Raw genomic sequence first — 19920 nt, 5'->3', positions numbered from 1 at the left:
AAATAAATGGATACTTTATAGTATCCACAATAGGATACTTCCTATAATTATTTATTTTGACAGATGTTGTGGGGCTGATGTAGCCTTATGTTGATCTCAGATAGAAAGACAGGTTGTCTGAAATTATTTTCTTTTGTTTTAAATTAACAGTGCAATATTTTTCCATGCCAAGGCTAAGGATGGATTCATGTTAAATTTTTTGTAAACTGGAAACATATAATAGCTCTTTTAATTTAATATCGTAATATTTTAATACAGAATGTCTGTAACATTAATTCTTTAACATCTTTTAACCTGTTCAGGTAATCTTTTGATATAAGGGATTACTATAGTTGTAGTAGGTTTCAAAATATCTCTTGTTTGTTATTTTGTTTTGCTCAATAAACATGTTGGGGTACTTATTATTTTTTAAGACAGAGTATACTGGGTTTTTTGGTATGACTTTCATTTGACCCCAGAGATTTAAGGTTTCTTCTTTAGTTTTAACCATTGTGGGAAATGGGGGGTAGTAAGAGTTAAAGCCAGACTATTTTTCTACATTCTAAAGTTTCTGGTATGCAATAGTAATTAAATTTCCATTTTCTTTTCTCTGATCTAAGATATCTATGAAAGCTAGCTTTTCTTTAAATTCTTTTTCTGCTGTGAAGTAAATTCCCAAATTGATCCATGTTGCTTATTCTGGGCTGTCTTTACAGGTGAGGAAACTTCTGTGAGTCTAGTCTCATTAGAATCATCACATTTCCATGGCTTTAGATGCTCAATTGAATTGCCCACTGGATTACATCATGTAGGCTAGTATATGGACTTCTTCCTATACTTTTCTCTCACGTTGTTTACATGATCTTGCAGTTTCTTCTTCTGAGGGATTTTTTCCTTCTCCCTGTGGCTATTTTGACTACACTGCTAGATTATAAGGAGGGATGAGTATTTTTTTTACTTTTCTTGTCTTTTTACTTTCCAGGGTCCCTTACACCCCCCTCCCTTAGTTTTGCACTAAGAACCACTATTTTGCTATATGTAATACAGGTTGCAACATGATTCATAGAAATGAGGTGTTCCATAAGACCATCTAGGATCTCACCAGATGGTGTTACCTTACTATGCTGGACTGCTACTAGTGGACTATTATGAGTAAAGCATAAGAAGATCCTGCCTATCCCTGACAATCATTAAATTAAATAAATCATGGTCATTTTACTTTTAAAAATTTAGGGAACTTGGTTCACCTATTACACTATTTCCAGAGCACTTTTCCTCAGGGCTCCCCAGTGTACATTCCCTCCTCGATTTTACTAGTAGAGATAGGGAGTCTTTATCACACCCACATTACAGTTACTGGGGTGGTGGACAGAGACTTTTCTTACAGAGTGTTAAGAGTGAAATCCTATGCTCTCATAAAAGAAGGTGAAATTGGGGCTCTCCTACCTGGGTTCCTGGATGTTTTCTTCCCAGGTGCTGGTAGGAACAGCATATCTTACATAGGAGCCTGCTCGTAATAGCTGTTCAGATTTGACATTTAACCATCTGGTTGGAGTCTGCATGGCCCTTCTTTTTGAACAGTATCAGTTCAGTACATTGTTCGTGGAATAGGGTTCACTATCTCCTCATATTTTATAATGCAGAGTGGTCTCATTCTGGGTCCTTGGTTGAACACAATTTTTCCACATCCTCCACATAATCCTCAGGACATAGAGAAGGCTCCTTGCTTACTTAGTTGGGGAATGAGGATGAGTGATTTTAATTTTAGACTAGATGAGTTCTGTTCCTTTGGTTGAGTGAGGGATACAAAATTCTGTGATTCTGAGCTAGGGGTGCTACTTTTCAGGCTTCTTAAGATGGATGATAAGATTTAGCTGCTTTGTTGTTGCTTAATATTTCCTTGTGATTCCAGTGGTTTGGAATGCAATCTCTGTGGCTACAGGCTGAGATCCAATGAAAAGTAGATATGCATATATAACCTTGGGGTCCAATTGCCTTTGCCACCAACATAGGATATAGGGACCGAAATTCCTTAATTCTAATCCAGAGTAGTGTATCTTGGCTATTTGGTTGGGACTGACCTAATGTGCTGTTCACTCATGTACAATTCCACCCTCTGTGTAGGATCAAAGTTCAGGATGAAGAGTATACCAGTTCTGGATGTAGTGCAGTTCTAGCACTAGTGTACCAGTCTTCTTACAGCACACCCATGATCTATGCAGACATTTTCTGTATGTATAATGCCCTCATCAGCTCTTCCATCTTTACAATGTTAGATTCTAGCAATAAGTGTCAGAGGAGGTATGTTCTGGGAGTAAACATTTTCCTAATGTGAAAATGTTTTTACAAAAATACCTACTTCTACTGATACTCTCTTGCCATTTTTTCTACTAAAATCTGGCATTAGACTGAGATGGAGTCAGTCTCAAGAAAGTTATAACATTATCTAAATAAATAAGGCACTTACATACACATCAGGATAAAGGGTGCGTTAACATTGGTTGAGAGTATCGTGAGAATATCACCAAGGGTAATAAAGTGGGATAAGAAAAACTGGAGCAAGTGATAAAATAAATCAGACAAATGCTTAGATGGACAAAGGAAGAAACTGTGAAAGGTGAATTATAGCTGTAAATGCCACTGGAGGTAAGTATTTTTGGAAATCAATTTTCAGTTTAAGTTGGCATGGCCAGGTGGCTAGGGTGTTCAACTCCCAATTTACAGATTCAAATTCCCATCCACCAAACATGTTCATTGTTTCAGCCATGAAGGTATTGTAATGTTATGGCCTATCCCCCATTATTTGTTGATAAAAGAGTAGCCCAAGAGTTATTCATGGTTGGTGATGAATAACAGCCTTCCCTCTAATTTTTTATAGCTAAATTAGGGATGACTCATACAGATAGCACTCTTTTAGCTTTGCACAAACTTTCAAACAGACCATATCATAGGTAAATTATAACTTATTTTAACCCTTTGTGTTTTAAACTTAATTTTCTCTGATGTGTAAGTAAAGAGGTTGTTAATGTTATTTAACCATGGATATAATTTGTTCTTATATTCAAAAGCAAATATTATTTATTTTCAAATTTCATTGGTCTGTGTTTGATTGTTCATTTTTTCTTAAAGATTTTTATGATTATTAGGTATAATGTTTTCACAGTGTGAGAACTTAAAATAACTGGTGTATAGTAATTTTTCCTTTTAGCTATTAATAAGCATATTTAGTTGTTTTCAGGGAATATTTAACTAGTGCCCCTCGGTGTGGATTCCTGTACGTGGTGAGGGAACCTCCCAGGGAAGGTTCTATTCTGTCTGGTTACCTTCTCTGGGATCTAAACATCCACCCATGTGTTTGCCGTGCGTGGCGACCCGTGAAGGGGAGGAGAGGATCCTGGTGGTTGAGGGGTCCAACCCTGACACACCACTTTGGCCTTGAATTCCTGTAGACGGGCAGCCTTTGGGTGGCCCCCTTTGGGTCAGTTGGCTGATCCACTTGGGCTAGAGTCAACCAAGTACCAGTGTTGGAAGTTCTCAATGGGTGTTGTGGACATGATATGCTGGTGTGGTATAGTGCTCACAAAACCCTCATTGCTGCATTGTCCTCATGATATTGGTGCATCCATGGGCTCCATGGGTGGGGTCAGTGGGTACCGAAATTTTCCTTTTTTCCTATGGATCCTCCTTCAAAAAATTTAAATAAAATAGTGAAAAAACAGTCAATAGGTAGCAACCACGTCTTGAAGACTCTGAGCAGCAATCTTCAACATCTGTAACACACGTACCTCATTTTCTTATATTGCATTCTCTTTCAGAGAAACCTTTAGGACAGTTGTCCCCTTTTTTTTCAGAAGGGACTAGAGGGTCTTTCTGGCTCCCCAAAGTCAGTAAAGAAGCTTTGATCTGGAAACATACTAGTTGAAACATCCACAACCCACCACAGTGAACTCTTCTTGAATTCAATGGCAATTGGGGATATATCTATTGAGGTTACCCCTCATGCTACCTTGAATTTATCGTGAGGAGTTATTGTTGAGAGGGATTTTAAGAATGTCCCCGAGTCAGAGATTCTCGCTGGTCTCTCCACTCAAGGAGTTTCTGCAGTGAGGTACATCTCTACTTGCAAAGATGGAGTTACACTGCCAACAAATTCCCTTGTTTTGACATTTACATCATCACGTGCACCTGCCACCATCAAGGCAGGTTATCTAATTTGCAGGGTATGGCCATACATTCCAAACCCTCTCCAATGTTTCCAATGTCAGAGGTTTGGGTACTCAAAGACATTATGTCGTGGTTCCCTGACATGTGCTCATTGCTGTGGCAAGGACCATGATGCCTATGAATGTGACATGGACCCACATTGCATCACCTGCAATGGTTCTCACCCTTCCTACTTTTGTTCTTGCTCAAAATGGTTGGAGGAAAAAGAGGTGCAGCGTTTGAAAACGACTCATAACATTAGTTATCCTGAGGCTCGGATATTGCTGCCCGCCACTCCATCTTGGACATATGCTGCTGCACTTCGTTCCACAACTACAGTGGGAGTGCAGACAAATCTCTCTGTGCCTCCAAGAGAATCGTTTTCAAAACAAATGAAAAGCCTTTTGACCTCCATGGTTAAATAGGTTGATGAATCGACTTCCACACCCATCTCTGTTCCTCCCATACATTCCAACAAACCTCAAGATCCACTTCCTTCAGTTTCAAATACAGGCATTTCTTCTGATACATCTTTTTCTCCCACCCCAGGAGGCAAAACAATCATTTGTTTGCATCCTCAGTCACTGGAATCCCCTTCCAATAATAAAGACCTGTCCAATCGACCCAGGGCAGGATCCATGGAGGTTGATAGACTTCTTCCGACTAAGGACAGTAAGGAAAAAAGACGTGGTCGTAAACAGAAGGGTTCTCCAGCCACTTCGCCTACCCGTCATTAAAAATGGCCACCTTGATACAATGGAACTGTCAAGGTTTACGTTCTAATCTGGATGATATCAAAACACTGATTGCTTCCTACCATCCTGTATGTCTTTCCTTACAAGAAATATTTCTAAAACCTGCTGATACAGTCACCATTCGGTGGTTTTCTCTCTACAGAAATGACAGGCTGTGTGATGGATGAGTACATGGAGGGGTGGCACTATTGGTTGATCAGCATGTGCCCACCCTGTCTTTGTCACTCAACACACCCTTGGAGGCCGTAGCCATCCGTGTTTCCTTGGGTCATATCATCACTGTTTGTTCTCTCTACCTGTCCCCTGGAGAGAGATATGATCAATCAGACCTTGATGGTCTCATTGAACAGTTGCTGTCTCCCTTTCTACTCCCTGGGGGACTTTAATGGACATCATTGCCTCTGGGGAAGTGCTTTTATTGGTGGGAGGGGTCGCTCTGTAGAGCGTATGCTCTCTGATCACAATCTTTCTCTTTTCAATGCTGGTTCTTCCACTTATTTTCATGCACCTAGTCAGTCCTTTACCGCTATTGATCTCTCAGTTTGCTCCCCTTCATTATTCTCCCATTTTTATGGAGGGTTGACAATTATCTGCTAGGCAGTGATGATTTTCCTATACTTTTGAGAGAGACTGGCCGTGGTCTATGCCATCCTACCCGCGTGCCTCGGTAGAAGCTGGATCAGGCAGACTGGTCCACTTTCACTGCTTTTGCAGAACTTGATCCTGCCATCGTGAATCAGCCATCAGTTGACTGTGTGGCAGTGGTAACTGGCTGTATTGTACAAGCAGCTGCTCAGTGTATTCCTAAAACCTTGACACCTTTTTCACGATATTCTTGTCCGTGGTGGAATCCTGCTTGCCACTTAGCATGGAAGGCTCAAAAACGGGCTTGGGATACTTTTCGTAGATATTCCACACTTTCGAATCACGTCGCTTTCCAACGGGCCCGTGCACATACTAGGTGGATAAGACGTAAAAGCCAGAAGGAATCTTGGATTAAGTTCACAACTAGCATATTTTCTACCACCAGTTCCAAGGTCATATGGGACAGGATTCGAAAGGTCAGTGGGCACTACAATTCTGTCCCCCTCTCGATCTTACTTTCTGATGGTCAGGAGGTGGCTGATGTCCGGAGCATTGCTGATACTCTAGGTGAAAGCTTTTGCCAGGTATCTAGCATTTCTGCTTGTTCCTCCACCTTTTTGGCCATCAAGACTCGGGCAGAGCATTCACCTCTTTCCTTTTGAACTGACTGTCTCTTTGACTATAATTATCCCTTTACACTGGTGGAACTGAAAATGGCCCTTCATTGGTCTGGCGGTACATCTGTTGCACCAGATGATGTACACTATGACATGCTGTGCCATCTATCTCCTGCTTCTCTTGATATTTTTCTAATTGTTTATAACCGGTTCGAAAGGTCAGTGGGCACTACAATTCTGTCCCCCTCTCGATCTAACTCTCTGATGGTCAGGAGGTGGCTGATGTCCGGAGCATTGCTGACACTCTAGGTGAAAGCTTTTGCCAGGTATCTAGCATTTCTGCTTGTTCCTCCACCTTTTTGGCCAACAAGACTCGGGCAGAGCATTCACCTCTTTCCTTTTGAACTGACTGTCTCTTTGACTATAATTATCCCTTTACACTGGTGGAACTGAAAATGGCCCTTCATCGGTCTGGCAGTACATCTGTTGCACCAGATGATGTACACTATGACATGCTGTGCCATCTATCTCCTGCTTCTCTTGATATTTTTCTAATTGTTTATAACCGGTTCTGGCAGGAGAATGTTTTTCCTGATGCCTGGCACCAGGCTATTATTTTACCTTTCTCTAAGCCAGGGAAAGATCTCAAGATTCCTTCAAACTACTGTCTCTACTACTGACGAGCTGTCTCTGTAAGACCTTAGAGAGAATGGTTAATGCTCATCTTGTTTGGTTCCTTGAATCAAACAACCTCCTCTCGCCCACCCAGTGTGGGTTCCGACGACAGCACTCCACCACAGATCGACTTGAAACGTCAATCAGAGAAGCCTTTCTCAAATGCCAACATCTTGTATTAATATTCTTTGACATTGAGAAGGCTTATGACATAACATGGAGGTATGACGTTTTGCGAGACCTCCATACATATGGGTTACGAGGCCATCTACCCATGTTTATTAAAAAATTTTTAATGGACAGAAGATTCCAAGTTCGTGTGGGTTCGACATTTTCCCGTTCTTTTGTGCAGGAACTTGGAGTTCCTCAGGGCTGTGTTTTGAGTGTCAAACTTTTCAGTATAAAGATAAATGCCATCAATGAACAACTCCCTCTCACTATTGCGAATGGGCTGTATGTCAACGACTTTCACATCTTGTGTCAGTCGTTGAACATGAGATATATTGAGCGGCAACTTCAAACTGCCCTCAATCGTGTACTGAAGTGAACTATGGTGAATGGCTTTAATTTCTCTCTCTCTAAAACCGTTTGCATGCACTTTTGCTGCCAAAGAGGAATTCACCCTGATCCTGAACTTCATATCGGTGAGGTTTCGCTGCCAGTGGTCCCTGAGACCAAGTTCTTGGGGCTTATCTTTGACAGTAAGCTGACCTTTATACCACACTTAAAGCAGCTACGGGTCAAATGCACAAGAGCACTGAACATTCTCCGTGTCCTCTCTACTATCAGTTGGGGAGCAGATCGATGTTCTATGTTAAAGGTATATCATGCTCTTATTCGATCAAAACTTGACTATGGATCAATGGTCTGTGGCTCTGCCAGATCCTCGGCCTTAAAGATGCTAAACCCCATTCATCACCAAGGACTTCGACTCTGCATGGGGGCTTTCTGCACCTCTCCAGCTCAAAGCTTATACGTTGAATCTCATGAACCTTCTCTGCACCTTCGCCGTTTGCAACTATCTTTACTATATTCTTCGAAACTTCATTCCTTACCAAAGCATCCCACCTGGGGATGTGTTTTCCTTTCTCGGTGGGCTGTACTTTTTCAGAACAGACGATCTGCCATTGCTCCATTTGGCCTTTGCATCCAGGCGCAATTGGATGACTTGGGTCTGTCCTTGGATATACATTGCAGATTCCACAGGTCAGCCCATCCCACCATGACTTATTACAGCCCCCAAATGTGACCTTTCTTTCAATCATCTGAAAAAGGCAGATACTCCAGATTGGAAGTACCGTCATTTATTTAATGAACATCTTTCAAAGAATCATTCTGTTCCCATTTATACAGATGGTTTCAAATCAGGTAATTCAATGGGCTCTGCTATGGTTTGCTGCAGTTCGGTGGTTGTGCGCAGAATCCCCTCTACAGCATTCTTTGTTCACTGCTGAACTGTATGCCATATCTCTTGCCCTGGATCATTTTGAAGCTGAGCAGTACTCCAACTGCACTATTTATACTGACTCGCTTAGTTTTATACTGGCCCTGGAATCGCTACACGTTGGATCACACTCTGTTCTCGCTGATATTTAAAACCGACTGGCTCATTTCTCATTAACATCTACTTCTATCCAGTTGTTCTGGATACCATGCCACGTGGTTTGCGGAAATGCGCTTGGAGACATGGCAGCTAAATCTATCTGCTCTGGCACTATCACCACTGTGGCTATTCTGTACATGGACTATGGTCCTGTATTCAAGGCTCGGCTCCATGCCAGCTGGCAGTCCACTTGGAGTGAGCAACGCGACAACAAGCTTTTTCAAATAAAACCCTATATTGGGCTTTGGCCATCTAGCTTCCATAAGGTTCGAAGGAGGAAGTTATTCTAACTAGACTACGCATTGATCACAGTTTTTAACTCATCGTTTTCTTTTATCTGGAACTGATGCACCAGTGTGTAGTTTGTGTAACACTCAGATCACTATCAGCTACATTTTACTTTCTTGCCATTGTTACGATTCTCAACGACAGCAATATTTTAAACATGTTTTTTCCCAGGGTTTATCTGTAACATTGGACAGTGTTATTGGTGATGGTAACACTGTCCACCTTGATAAAGTTTTTAGTTTTTTAATGGCCATTAATCTTTTTAATCTCATTTAAGTGTTGGATATTTATTCATTACACCTTTTTAATTGTGGTTTCCTTTTCACATTTTCATTCTCTCTAGTTCAATTTGACATTGAAAATGGCCAGAACATTAAATAACTTCGACACCAGGACTGGAAAGGCCAACTTCAGGTGACTAACGCTGCTGTTTGAACTATCCGTTTGAACTACCCGTTAGTCGTCCTGGCGAGTTGTTATTCCAATTTTGCAGCATATCTTTTAAACTTTTATTACTTTACCCTTTGGTACTAGCCATAATGACACATAACCTGGAACCAGGACTGGAAAGACCAACTTCAGGTGACTGACAGTGGTTCTAGTACTTGCCTGTTTGCCTTCCTAGCGGGTTATGATCGTTATCATTCTGCTACAGAAGTTTTTTCAACTTTATAGATTGGATGTCAACATTGGTTTTATGCAATTTTCTGTGTTTTAATTGCTGTTTTGTTTTTACCTTCGTTTACTTTTACAAATTTTACTACATTTACTTTACTTTTACCTTTTTACTGGACAATTGGTTACTCATTATTATGATTTTGCTATGTCTTTTAAAACTTCTATTATTTTACATTTTGATCATGGCTGCTATGACACATAACCCAGAACCAGGACTGGAAAGGCCAACTTCAGGTGACTGATGGTGGTTCTTGAACTTACCTGTTAGTCTTTCTGGCGGGTTATGATCATTACCATTTTGCTAGAGTAAGTACTTTACAACTTCTTTTACTCTGCTTTCTCTCTTACCATTGTAAACTAGGTGTCAACATTGGTTTTATGCTTTTTATGTTTTTCAGTGATGTTTTGTTTTACCTTCATTTCCTTTTCTGTATTTTACTACATTTATTTTTACCTTTTAACCGGACGTTTGGCACAGATAGCCTAGCTGCTTTGTGCCATAAAACACTAAATCAATCAATCAATTTAACTTGTGAGACATTAAGATCCATTTCTTAAGTAATTGATATTATTCTGTCTTGTAAAATAGATAATTTCATCCAAGCTAGTCATGAAACTTTGTGTGTGATCTCTTTGTGATATCTGTATACATATATTTGAGCAAATACACCATATGAAGAACCAATTCTGAAAGCTGCTAACCATTAACCCAACTTACTGAGACTCTTTCCTCCTCATCAAAATTATGTTCAAGCTCTGTGGTATCCTAAGTTCTCTCACTGTGAATTTCAGGTTTTTTTTCTTGTTTATATGTATATATAAAGCTGATATTATAACCATAAAAAAGATATTTAGAGACTTCCTTGTCTTGCATTTAGTTAAATTTAGTGTGTCAGTTATTACTAAACTTTCAGATTTTGTTCAGAAGCAAAAACTGCAGTTATGGTTTGTCATGGATTTTATTGCATCTAAAACTATTTATGTGGCTATTACTGTAAGATTTCAAACAAAATTGACTATAGAAATGTATAAGGCTTGTTCCATGTGGTTTCACTTGCAGCTGTGTGATCTGTATTTAGAAAGTTTTAAACTTAGTAGTTGTATTAACCTAATTCTCTGTTCTTGGCTCTGATTAATTCATCTTTGTTCTGTATTCTCTTCTTGTGTTCAAGGTAAATTAGATTATTTTATGACATTTGTTCTGCCAACTTTAGAAAGTGAACTTAGAAAAACAATACTCAAAGTAATTTAAAAATTTGGATATGAAATATTGTTGACATAGCTCATTAATAATGTTTTTAGAAATAAAAATTTACTATGGCCTGTGTTTGAAAAAGTAGTCATAATTTTGCTCTCTTCAATCTTTGAGGAGAATGAAAATTGATAAGTTTTTTTGAAGGGAAAAAATTCATTTTTTTCTATGGGAACTAAAGTTTTCAGCTGTTTTTTTCATAACTTGTTATTTTACCTTGTAAATTTTCATCATAATGTCGAACTCCCCACTTTGTCAGATTACCTATATTTTAAAAGTACTTTAAAGTATGTGTATCCTCCAGTGAATTTTAACTAGACAATCTGGTTGGTGGTCTGTCAGAGTTATTTATAAATGAGATTATATTGAAATCTAGTGCTATTCATTTTCATTGTTTACTCTGTAATGTTACAAGTAATATTTTTGGATATAATGAGTTTTTTTTTATTGAATTATTTTTATTTTTCGTAAACCTTGTAGATGAAATAATGATTTCTGTGCTCCTTTTCTTGACAGTTTGATTAGATTTAAAAATACTAGCTTTGTTGTCTTATTTGATAATTCTAAGTGTCTTCTAGGAAAGGGAAATTCCACTTTTTTTGAAATTATACATAAAACAGTTCCCCTAATTTAACTTCTTCTCATGCTTACTTCAACTTTCTGTATTTTTCTGGGATAATGCTGTTATTTCATTATTGGTTAAAGAATAAATCCTTATCACACTGAGGAAATGTTAGCTTCCAAGAAATCATCAAAGAGGAAGTGAGAGTAATCAAACATCATTCACAGTTGATTACATATAGTTGTTTACTTGCTCTTGAAGGAAAAATTATTGAAATCTTGTTAAAATTTTGTACACTGAAGTATGTGGCTTAAAAAATAATGAATTAAAATATGCTTATGCAACTGAAAGACCTCTTGATGTTAAAGTTAGTGTTTTATCACCCATCTGTTAGCATAAGGATTAATGTAATTGCAATTTGAAAATTGTGTAACTTCTTTTTGAAAGACCATTGCAAATTTACTTATAGAGCATACATATTATCTGACAGATTATGAAAATACAAAATTAGTAAGTCAACAATTTCAGGAATTTGTAGTTTGAAAGCTAAATGTTTATACTCAGACATGAACTGACCTATTTTTTGCTCATTTTCCTGAGAAAATGGGATTGATACAAGTTTTTTAAATAATTTTTGATATTTAAGAATTTTTTGATATTTAAAACCATGTACTAGATAAATATACCTATAATATTTCATTCACTTGTTTCTGAACTGGCCTTACACAATATCATACCAAGTGACATTAATAAAATATTCCAAAGTGAGTGCTCAAGACAAAATTTTAAGCAGCAAACAATCTGTATGAAGGAGCATGTAGCTTACAGTATTTACAATATAAGACATCATATTCTCATCATAAGTAATGGAAATAATTATGGAAGCTTATAAAAACAACAACATATGAACACAGGAGTCAAACAACAATCAGTGGGAACAATATGTTGAATTTGTTAATGGTACAGACAAACATTATCACAGAAAGTACAAAAGAAAGTCAATGATCCACAAATATTTTACATATGAGCCTATTACGTTACATGGACCATAAATACAAAAGAAAGTCAATGATCCACAAATATTTTACATATGAGCCTATTACGTTACGTGGACCATAAATACAAAAGAAAATGTACAATCCATAAGTAAAATATAATATTCAAATGATCAAAGATGTTTTGTACACAATTGAAAGTTTTATTCTAAGACTAATCAGTGGTCTTAAAAAACACACTACATGTTTCAACATCAATTCACATTACCCTCAGGAGTTTTAAAAATAAATATTGTGCAACCATATAAATACAAAAAGTCATGGTCAAGTAATTACTTAGATTACATAATTAAAAAGGGTCACACCATCTTTTGTTTCTGATTTTCCAATACTTCTTTCTTATTTGAATCATGAAAAAACAACAACAAAAAATAAATGACAATAATGTTTAATAAGTACAACAGGTTGGAAAATCAGAAACTAAACAGACCACATGATCTTATTTAATTATGTAAACCAAGTAATCGCTTGATCATGGATATTTGTATTTATATGGTTGAACATAATTTTTAACACTCCTAAGGATGATGTGAATTGATGTTGAAACATGTAGAGTGATTTTTAAGATCAATGATTGGTTTTAGAATAAAGGTTTTTTTTTAGTTGTTTACCAAACAACATTTATCACTTGAGTATTCTAATGTATTTTAATATCTTGAATTTTAATCTTTTAATAATCCACAAGTATTTTATAAGTGAGTCTGTAGCTTAACATGGAGCATTACACCTTGTTTTATAGTTGCCATGCAGTTCAACAGTGTAGGCTGTTTTTCAACTGTTTTATATTACTAAGAAGAATCGTGTGGTGGCATTTTAACTGATTTTTAAACAAACTTGTACAGCCTCAAAAATGTACATATCAAGATTTTGTGCAGGCGTAGTCATGGCTTGAGTACTTTGTCAGCCCTTTCATTGTCAAGATAGTATTTCACCACATGTGATATGTTTCTATGATCATTATGTTAGTGGAAATTGAATCCCTATATGATTAGTTATGTTTCAGAAGGGATGGCATGATGGATCAGAATCTGTATATACTTGTCAGTATTCATGGTGCCATTAGTTTTGTGTAAATCACCAACACTGTGAGTTGAGAGTCAACCTTAAAAGGTCTTTATCCCTCATACACACAATATTTCATCATAGATGCTGTGTGTTGACTACAACACCATCCTCCTTTCATAAGGATACAAATTTCAAATGTCTCCAAGCATTATTCATGAGATTAACAAAATTCCAAGGAGAAAGTTAGGATGAATGATGGGAGTGCAGAGTAAAGTTTGAAAACAAACAACAACATAAAAGTAAAACATTTTGAAAGTTAAGCTTTTGTAAACAAGCAGTACCATATTTCAGTTCTGCACAACAACAGCAATGTATTTTCTATATTTTGATACTTTTATTATTAAATTTTTTACACATCAGTATCTAGCTAATACATTTTTCTCAGCCTTACAAATGGATATGTTTGAGACACAAATGTTTCTTAAACATTGTTTTTTTGGAAAGTTGCTCTTTAGTCTATGGAAGGTATGAATTAAAAAATAAATTTTCAAGAGACCTTATGAATTGAGGGGTAAATATGTTGATAGATAAGAAAGTGCCATGTGGGACCTGATTGGAAAAAGAATTAGCAGTTAAGTTTATTTTTGGAAGGAAACTACAAGAAGTAAAGTCAAACCTGGTAAACTAAATCAAAAAGGTTAATTTATCAGGAAATGTTTTATGTACGATATGCAACAAATTGGCATATGGAACTACTAAACGTATCTAGAGCTATCAAATGGCAAATAAAAGTTAGTGAATTTGCTTTGAAATTTCATGGCATCATATTTAACAAATTAATTTAAAAAAAGAGACAGAATAATACACCAAAGAGTTTTTAATTTTTGCATTGGACCCAAAATATTTCAACTTTTTATCCTTTTCCTTTTTTCATCTCTTGTTTCATCATTAAATAAACTGTTGTTGATTGTTGTCAAATAACTCAAAATTGTATTTATCTGTAAAAATACATATTTCCAGCTTTGCTCATTTCACCACTGTTTGTGTTCTAGCTTAATGTCTGTTCCAACTGCTTGGTGTGGTTACTTCTTCTTGTTGATTTTCAAGAAGCTACACATCCATTGAGACAAGATGCAAAATGTGTCTCTTACTGTTTTTGAGGTAATATTCTCACTTGTATTTATAGCAAGGAAAGATTTGTACTCAACTGTTATCTAACTTATCATATTTGAGGTACTTGACATCACTTTTGGAAAGTTTTAGTTTCATACCTTGGTTATTTCGATGATGAACAGTGCCAGTTTCATGTACTGTCTTCATAGTCTTGCATACAACTTTTACTGGATCAAGGAGTCTTACCACAATTTTTCTCATGGAATATCTTTGTCAAACTAAAACTTCTACCCTCTTGTTAAGCAGTATTTTAGTCCTGGAAGCCTTAACTATACTCACACTACTAGTATGGCTGCCTTTACTTTTATAGGCTTTATACTCGTGTGGCACTATATTGTTTGTTATTTGAGAAGCAGAAATCAACATGTGATTCCATTCTGGTGTAGTTTACTTCACACATTAAAGTTGTGGTATTTGCTTTCTATACCTTTCCTTCCCATTGTTTCCATAATTATTTCCAATACCATATAGCCAAAAATATAGTTAAAAAAACGACACACAACATGATCGTAAAACAAGAAAGTAAATTACATATTATGAATAACAGATAGTATCATACTTTTTTTTTTTTTTATCTATAGTGTACTAACTGTGGCAAGGAGGCTCACTTCTATTGCTGTTGGAACACAAGTTACTGCTCCTACTCCTGTCAACAAGCACACTGGCCAGTTCATGTCGACACCTGTACTCAGGCACATCAAGGTTATGTTACTTCTGTCCCTGTAACAAGTATGTAACTGCATATTGTAATGTATCACAGACACCCTTACCAGCAGACCTGTTTTCAAGTCCCACTTTGAGGTCTCCCAGTATTCATCCTTTTCACCAACTGTTCGTAATCTTTTTTTCACCACAGGCATAGTGATCTATGTACATAAATTTAGGTTTCATATCAAACATATTTTGACTACTTTTCACATTCAAATATTTGTTATTTGTGTTTTACTTCTATAGGCACCATGATGTCAAAACCATCAGATCATTTTACACAACATCTCCTGATTTTTGTTGCTGTTACCTGAATTGTATTCTGCAGAATGCATGACATTGAAAGTGAAAATGGTTTCTGCATCAAGGTTTCTGTTCTTTCTTCTTTGTCTTCAAAGAACACTGAAATTTGTAATCAGTTGCTAAACAGTTTATTAGAAAAATAGTAAATTTTAGTTGCAAATATGTTTTCATTTGTTGTTTGCAAAAAACAACTCATAATAAGAATATATGTTTGATATATTCATATATAAATGTGTTCTGTACACTACAGTAATTCATTCATAAGAAAATGTACAGCATACAAACTAATAAGTTGTATGCTTTCTTTTTCACCAAATTGTTATTGTATACGTTTTTTTAAGAGATTTGTGCAAGATGTGTATTAAAATGCATTCTACTCCCATACAATACTAACAGTGAATAGTAAAGTTTCCTTTTTATTTTTTAGAATTGTTGTATTTATGTGTTTGTTTCCTGTACTTTTTGATTATAAAACACTGTAAAAATTATTTCCAATATTAGATCATCATTTTGAAGTTCTGTTTATAGGTTTAAAGTATTTTGTTACATTTTGTAAACAGTGATCATATGTTGGGTTTGATGACTCAATACATAAATAAATGGTGTTTGGTAACTGTAAAATGTTTGGTAAATTTTAAAAGCTTTTAAATATAATAGCTTTTACATTACAATTGGAGTAGAATATAAAACTTCTTTGTGTTAGCAAAATTATTCCAAAATGCAGTTATTCAACTGTTTATTTTCATGCAGGGAGAGTGAGAGAGAGACTTTTTTTTTCACTGCATGAAAAACAACTATCAAACATTTAAAAGATTATCATTGTACTGATCAGTTTTTTATGTTTAAAATTTTCAGTCTTTAACAAACCAACACTGCCCAGTATGAGCAGAACTGTGTAGCACAATTTTAAAGATGCTGAATTTTATTTTCTGGCCATTTAAAGGTATTTCTGTATGTTTATTGCAAGAAAATTAATGAATGGTGGTGGTGAAAATAATTTTTTAACTTCTTTGCTTTAATATTTAGCAAGTTTCAAATGTTAAGTTTTTAATGACAATATAATTTTTTGTATTAATACATAAAGTAGAAAGTTGTAGTTGCTGTCAAGTTTTGAGGTAAAACATTTTGTTCTTTATATGTGATCTACTTGTAGTCTTAAATGCACTTGTTTTAAATTTTTTCTGGCATTGTATTGTCTTAATTAAAAAATAAAATACATGTATGTTTCCAAAACATTAACAAAATTACAGAATTTATTTTACACCAGTTCTAAGCTTATCTGGTCAGAAAATTGATTAATATGCCATAATGATCATTTTGTGAGCAATATTTTCTGCATTGTAATATTCATTACATTCATTGTAGTTTACACATTTTGAAAATTTGCCATTAATAGAAAATATACTCCTAGTGTAATTATGAAGGATGTGTACAAAATAAAAGTATTACATTTTAACTGAATATTAGTTTGAAGCATGTACACCTATTCTGGCCTTTATTATCATAATTAAAGGTTTTTAAATTAGAATGCATATATTGTTTCCAAAATATTAACAAAGTTGCAGAATATTTTTACATTAATTCTGAGTTTTGATAAGAAACATTGACATATAGGTGTTGGTGATTTTTTGTGTGATCATTATGTTCAACAGTGTAACATTCATTACATTTAGTTTATTTTTCACATTTTAAAAGTTTCTTAATAGAAGAGTTACTCCTAGTGTCATCACAAAGAATATCTACAAACTAAAGATGGTACATTTTAATTGACTGTTAGTTTAAATCACGTACACACAGTATTTTCTGTTATTTTTCATGTTTTTAGGGTAAAAGCACTTAGTGTTTTGATGGACAATTTGGCATTTAACATTTTATCTTGGATATGAGTAAAAACAATGTCACATGAAATAGAAACCTGAATAATAAAAATTTGTATATGCCTGCTGCAGGTGGAATATATTAATAGTCATTTTATTTTTGGTCATATCTGTACTTGAATTTCTTGTAAATAAAGTACATTGGTTTATCAAGCCAAATACAATGGAATTAACTTACTGGTAGTTTACCAAAATATAGATCTAATTATACCTTATTACATTTCTCCTCTTGGGATGTAGAAAGATCAAAGATATTTAAAATTTAGCTCACTTTCAATGACTCATTTAACTATGAAAATGTGTTATTGGATTTTATTTCTGTTGTAGTGTTTTTTGTTTTAAGAAGAGAACCTTTCCTAGACACAATTTATTTAATAGCTACTGTATTATTCTTTCTTCGCCTGTCACACATCGAGTATTTTTACAGATGAAGTTATGTAATGCTTTCGTAAAAATATTAATGTTCGTTGTGAATCCGTTGAAGTTTGTTGTATTCAAAATTTGTAAACATTTTTGGTAAAAAATCTGAAGATTCCGATTAATGAGCGTTAATCAGAGTTGTAGCTTCCGCGGTATACAGTATCCCAAGTTTATCAAAACAATAATATATACTGTCTCTTAACGCGTCACATTGGTTACCTTTATAGGCATGAGGAGAGCTTCTAGTAATTTCAGCCTGCATGACAATATTAACGATACACAAGTGTTTGCACACATTCGAAAATCTACAACTTTAGTGAATAAGCGGGAATTTTGCAGTACACATTTAAAAGTATAAGTTATGTAAATTTCTAAATATAAATTTAAGTTAAACAAACATCGATGTTAAAATAGATATAGAGTATTAAAAAGTATTAAACTATTAAAAATTGTCTAACGTCAATTTTAACTAATATTATACATATATATAAAATATTGTAAAAACTTCAATAACCATGACAGTACATAACACCATCAATACAAATACACTTATGAAAGTGCATTAGTACAAATGTTATCAACCCCTTTGACATGGACTATCTTCATATCATACTCTTGGAATGATAAACTCAAATTCAACAGTCTTCTGTTTTTGTTCTTTGGAAATAAACATCAAAGAGTTATGGTCATTTTAAATGACAATAGGTTGTTGAGATGCAGATACATACACGTTTAAACGTTCTAAAGCTAACAATAAAGCCAATGTTTCTATTTCCATAGTAGAATAATTTTGTTGGTGACCAACTTCAAATAAAATTACAAACAGAGTGTTCAATGCAGTTGTTGTATGATTTTAATAGAATCTCATCAGCACCAAAGTTGCTGGCATAAACAACTAATGCAAAAAGCTTATCAAAAGTAGGTGCTATCAATACAGGGTAAGTGCGCAGTGAAGATTTGTCTTTTTCAATAGTAGATTGACATGTTTCAAACCACTTGAATTTTTGATTTGTTTGTTTGTTTTGGAATTTCGCACAAAGCTACTCGAGGGCTATCTGTGCTAGCCGTCCCTAATTTAGCAGTGTAAGACTAGAGGGAAGGCAGCTAGTCATCACCACCCACCGCCAACTCTTGGGCTACCCTTTTACCAACGAATAATGGGATTGACCGTAACATTATAACGCCCCCACGGCTGGGAGGGCGAGCATGTTTGGCGCGACGCGGACGCGAACCCGCGACCCTCGGATTACGAATCGCACGCCTTACGCGCTTGGCCATGCCAGGCCAGAATTTGTGATTTTTCATCAATAGATTTGTTAATAGTACAGTGATGCTAGAAATTTTTTTTAGAAAACTTCCTGTAATAAGCTATTTTCAAAAATCTCATTAAATGTTTTGTTGTTGCGAGTTGGACATTTCACAATACAATCAACTTTAGCTTGAATGTCAAAATTATTCAGTTTGATGTTGCATTCATCTCCGACATTTGGAAATTCGGAAAACATCAAAACGCACTGGAGATATTGAAAACGTGTGAATCTTTTTTGGCAGAACATGTGGCGAATTCTACACATGTTATTAACTGGGATAATGTAATAATACTTGAGCAAGTATTCCTCCACGGCTGGGAGGGCGAGCATGTTTGGCGCGACTCGTGCGCGAACCCGCGACCCTCAGATTACGAAGCGCACGCCTTAACGCGCTAGACCATGCCAGGCCTGGAATTATTTCTACCCAAAATGTAGAGTTTTTAAAGTTATATTTTTAAACAAATGAAAACCACATAATTAAAAAATAATTTTACTTCTACATTTGCATTTACATACACTGCTGGCCAAAATCTTGAGGCCAAGATTGGCCAATGAAATGATCTATATATGTATATTCCAACAAGAGTACGTAGAGTTTTAAAAGTAAGGAAATTCGAAGACAATAGAGAGATAGTAAAGGATCATATATATACCTTTAAAATACTTTCTACAGTCGCATTACTTTTGGGCTATTCAGAAGATGCCACTTCACACACTGTACAACATATATATGTATATAAGTGATAAGATTGTACATAAGAAAACGGAACAAGAGTACGTAGAGTTTTAAAAGTAAGGAAATTCGAAGACAATAGAGAGATAGTAAAGGATCAATGAAAGTTCTTGAGTTGTCGATCCAAAACCATGAAAAT

At 35.5% G+C, this 19920-nt stretch overlaps 1 protein-coding gene across 6 annotated transcripts in view; it reads left to right on the top strand.

Annotated features, from left to right (window-relative positions):
• Nucleotides 1-17477, top strand: part of LOC143252877 (uncharacterized) — an 88567-nt gene extending 71090 nt beyond the window's left edge. For 4 of the 6 annotated variants that reach the window (XM_076505679.1, XM_076505677.1, XM_076505680.1 and 1 more), the window contains one exon: nt 15012-17477. In XM_076505679.1, coding sequence (XP_076361794.1) covers nt 15012-15167 — 156 coding nt within the window. In that variant the 3' untranslated portion in view covers nt 15168-17477. The remainder of the gene's footprint in view (nt 1-15011) is intronic. The other 2 variants (XM_076505681.1, XM_076505683.1) reach the window with 1 other exon arrangement.
• Nucleotides 17478-19920: the final 2443 nt, after the last annotated feature.

The sequence above is a fragment of the Tachypleus tridentatus genome, chromosome 6 (genome assembly GCF_004210375.1).
Source record: "Tachypleus tridentatus isolate NWPU-2018 chromosome 6, ASM421037v1, whole genome shotgun sequence".
Lineage (NCBI taxonomy): Eukaryota > Metazoa > Arthropoda > Merostomata > Xiphosura > Limulidae > Tachypleus > Tachypleus tridentatus.
The sequence above is the reverse complement of the archived record's forward strand: the minus strand, read 5'-3'. Positions and strand labels throughout refer to the sequence as shown.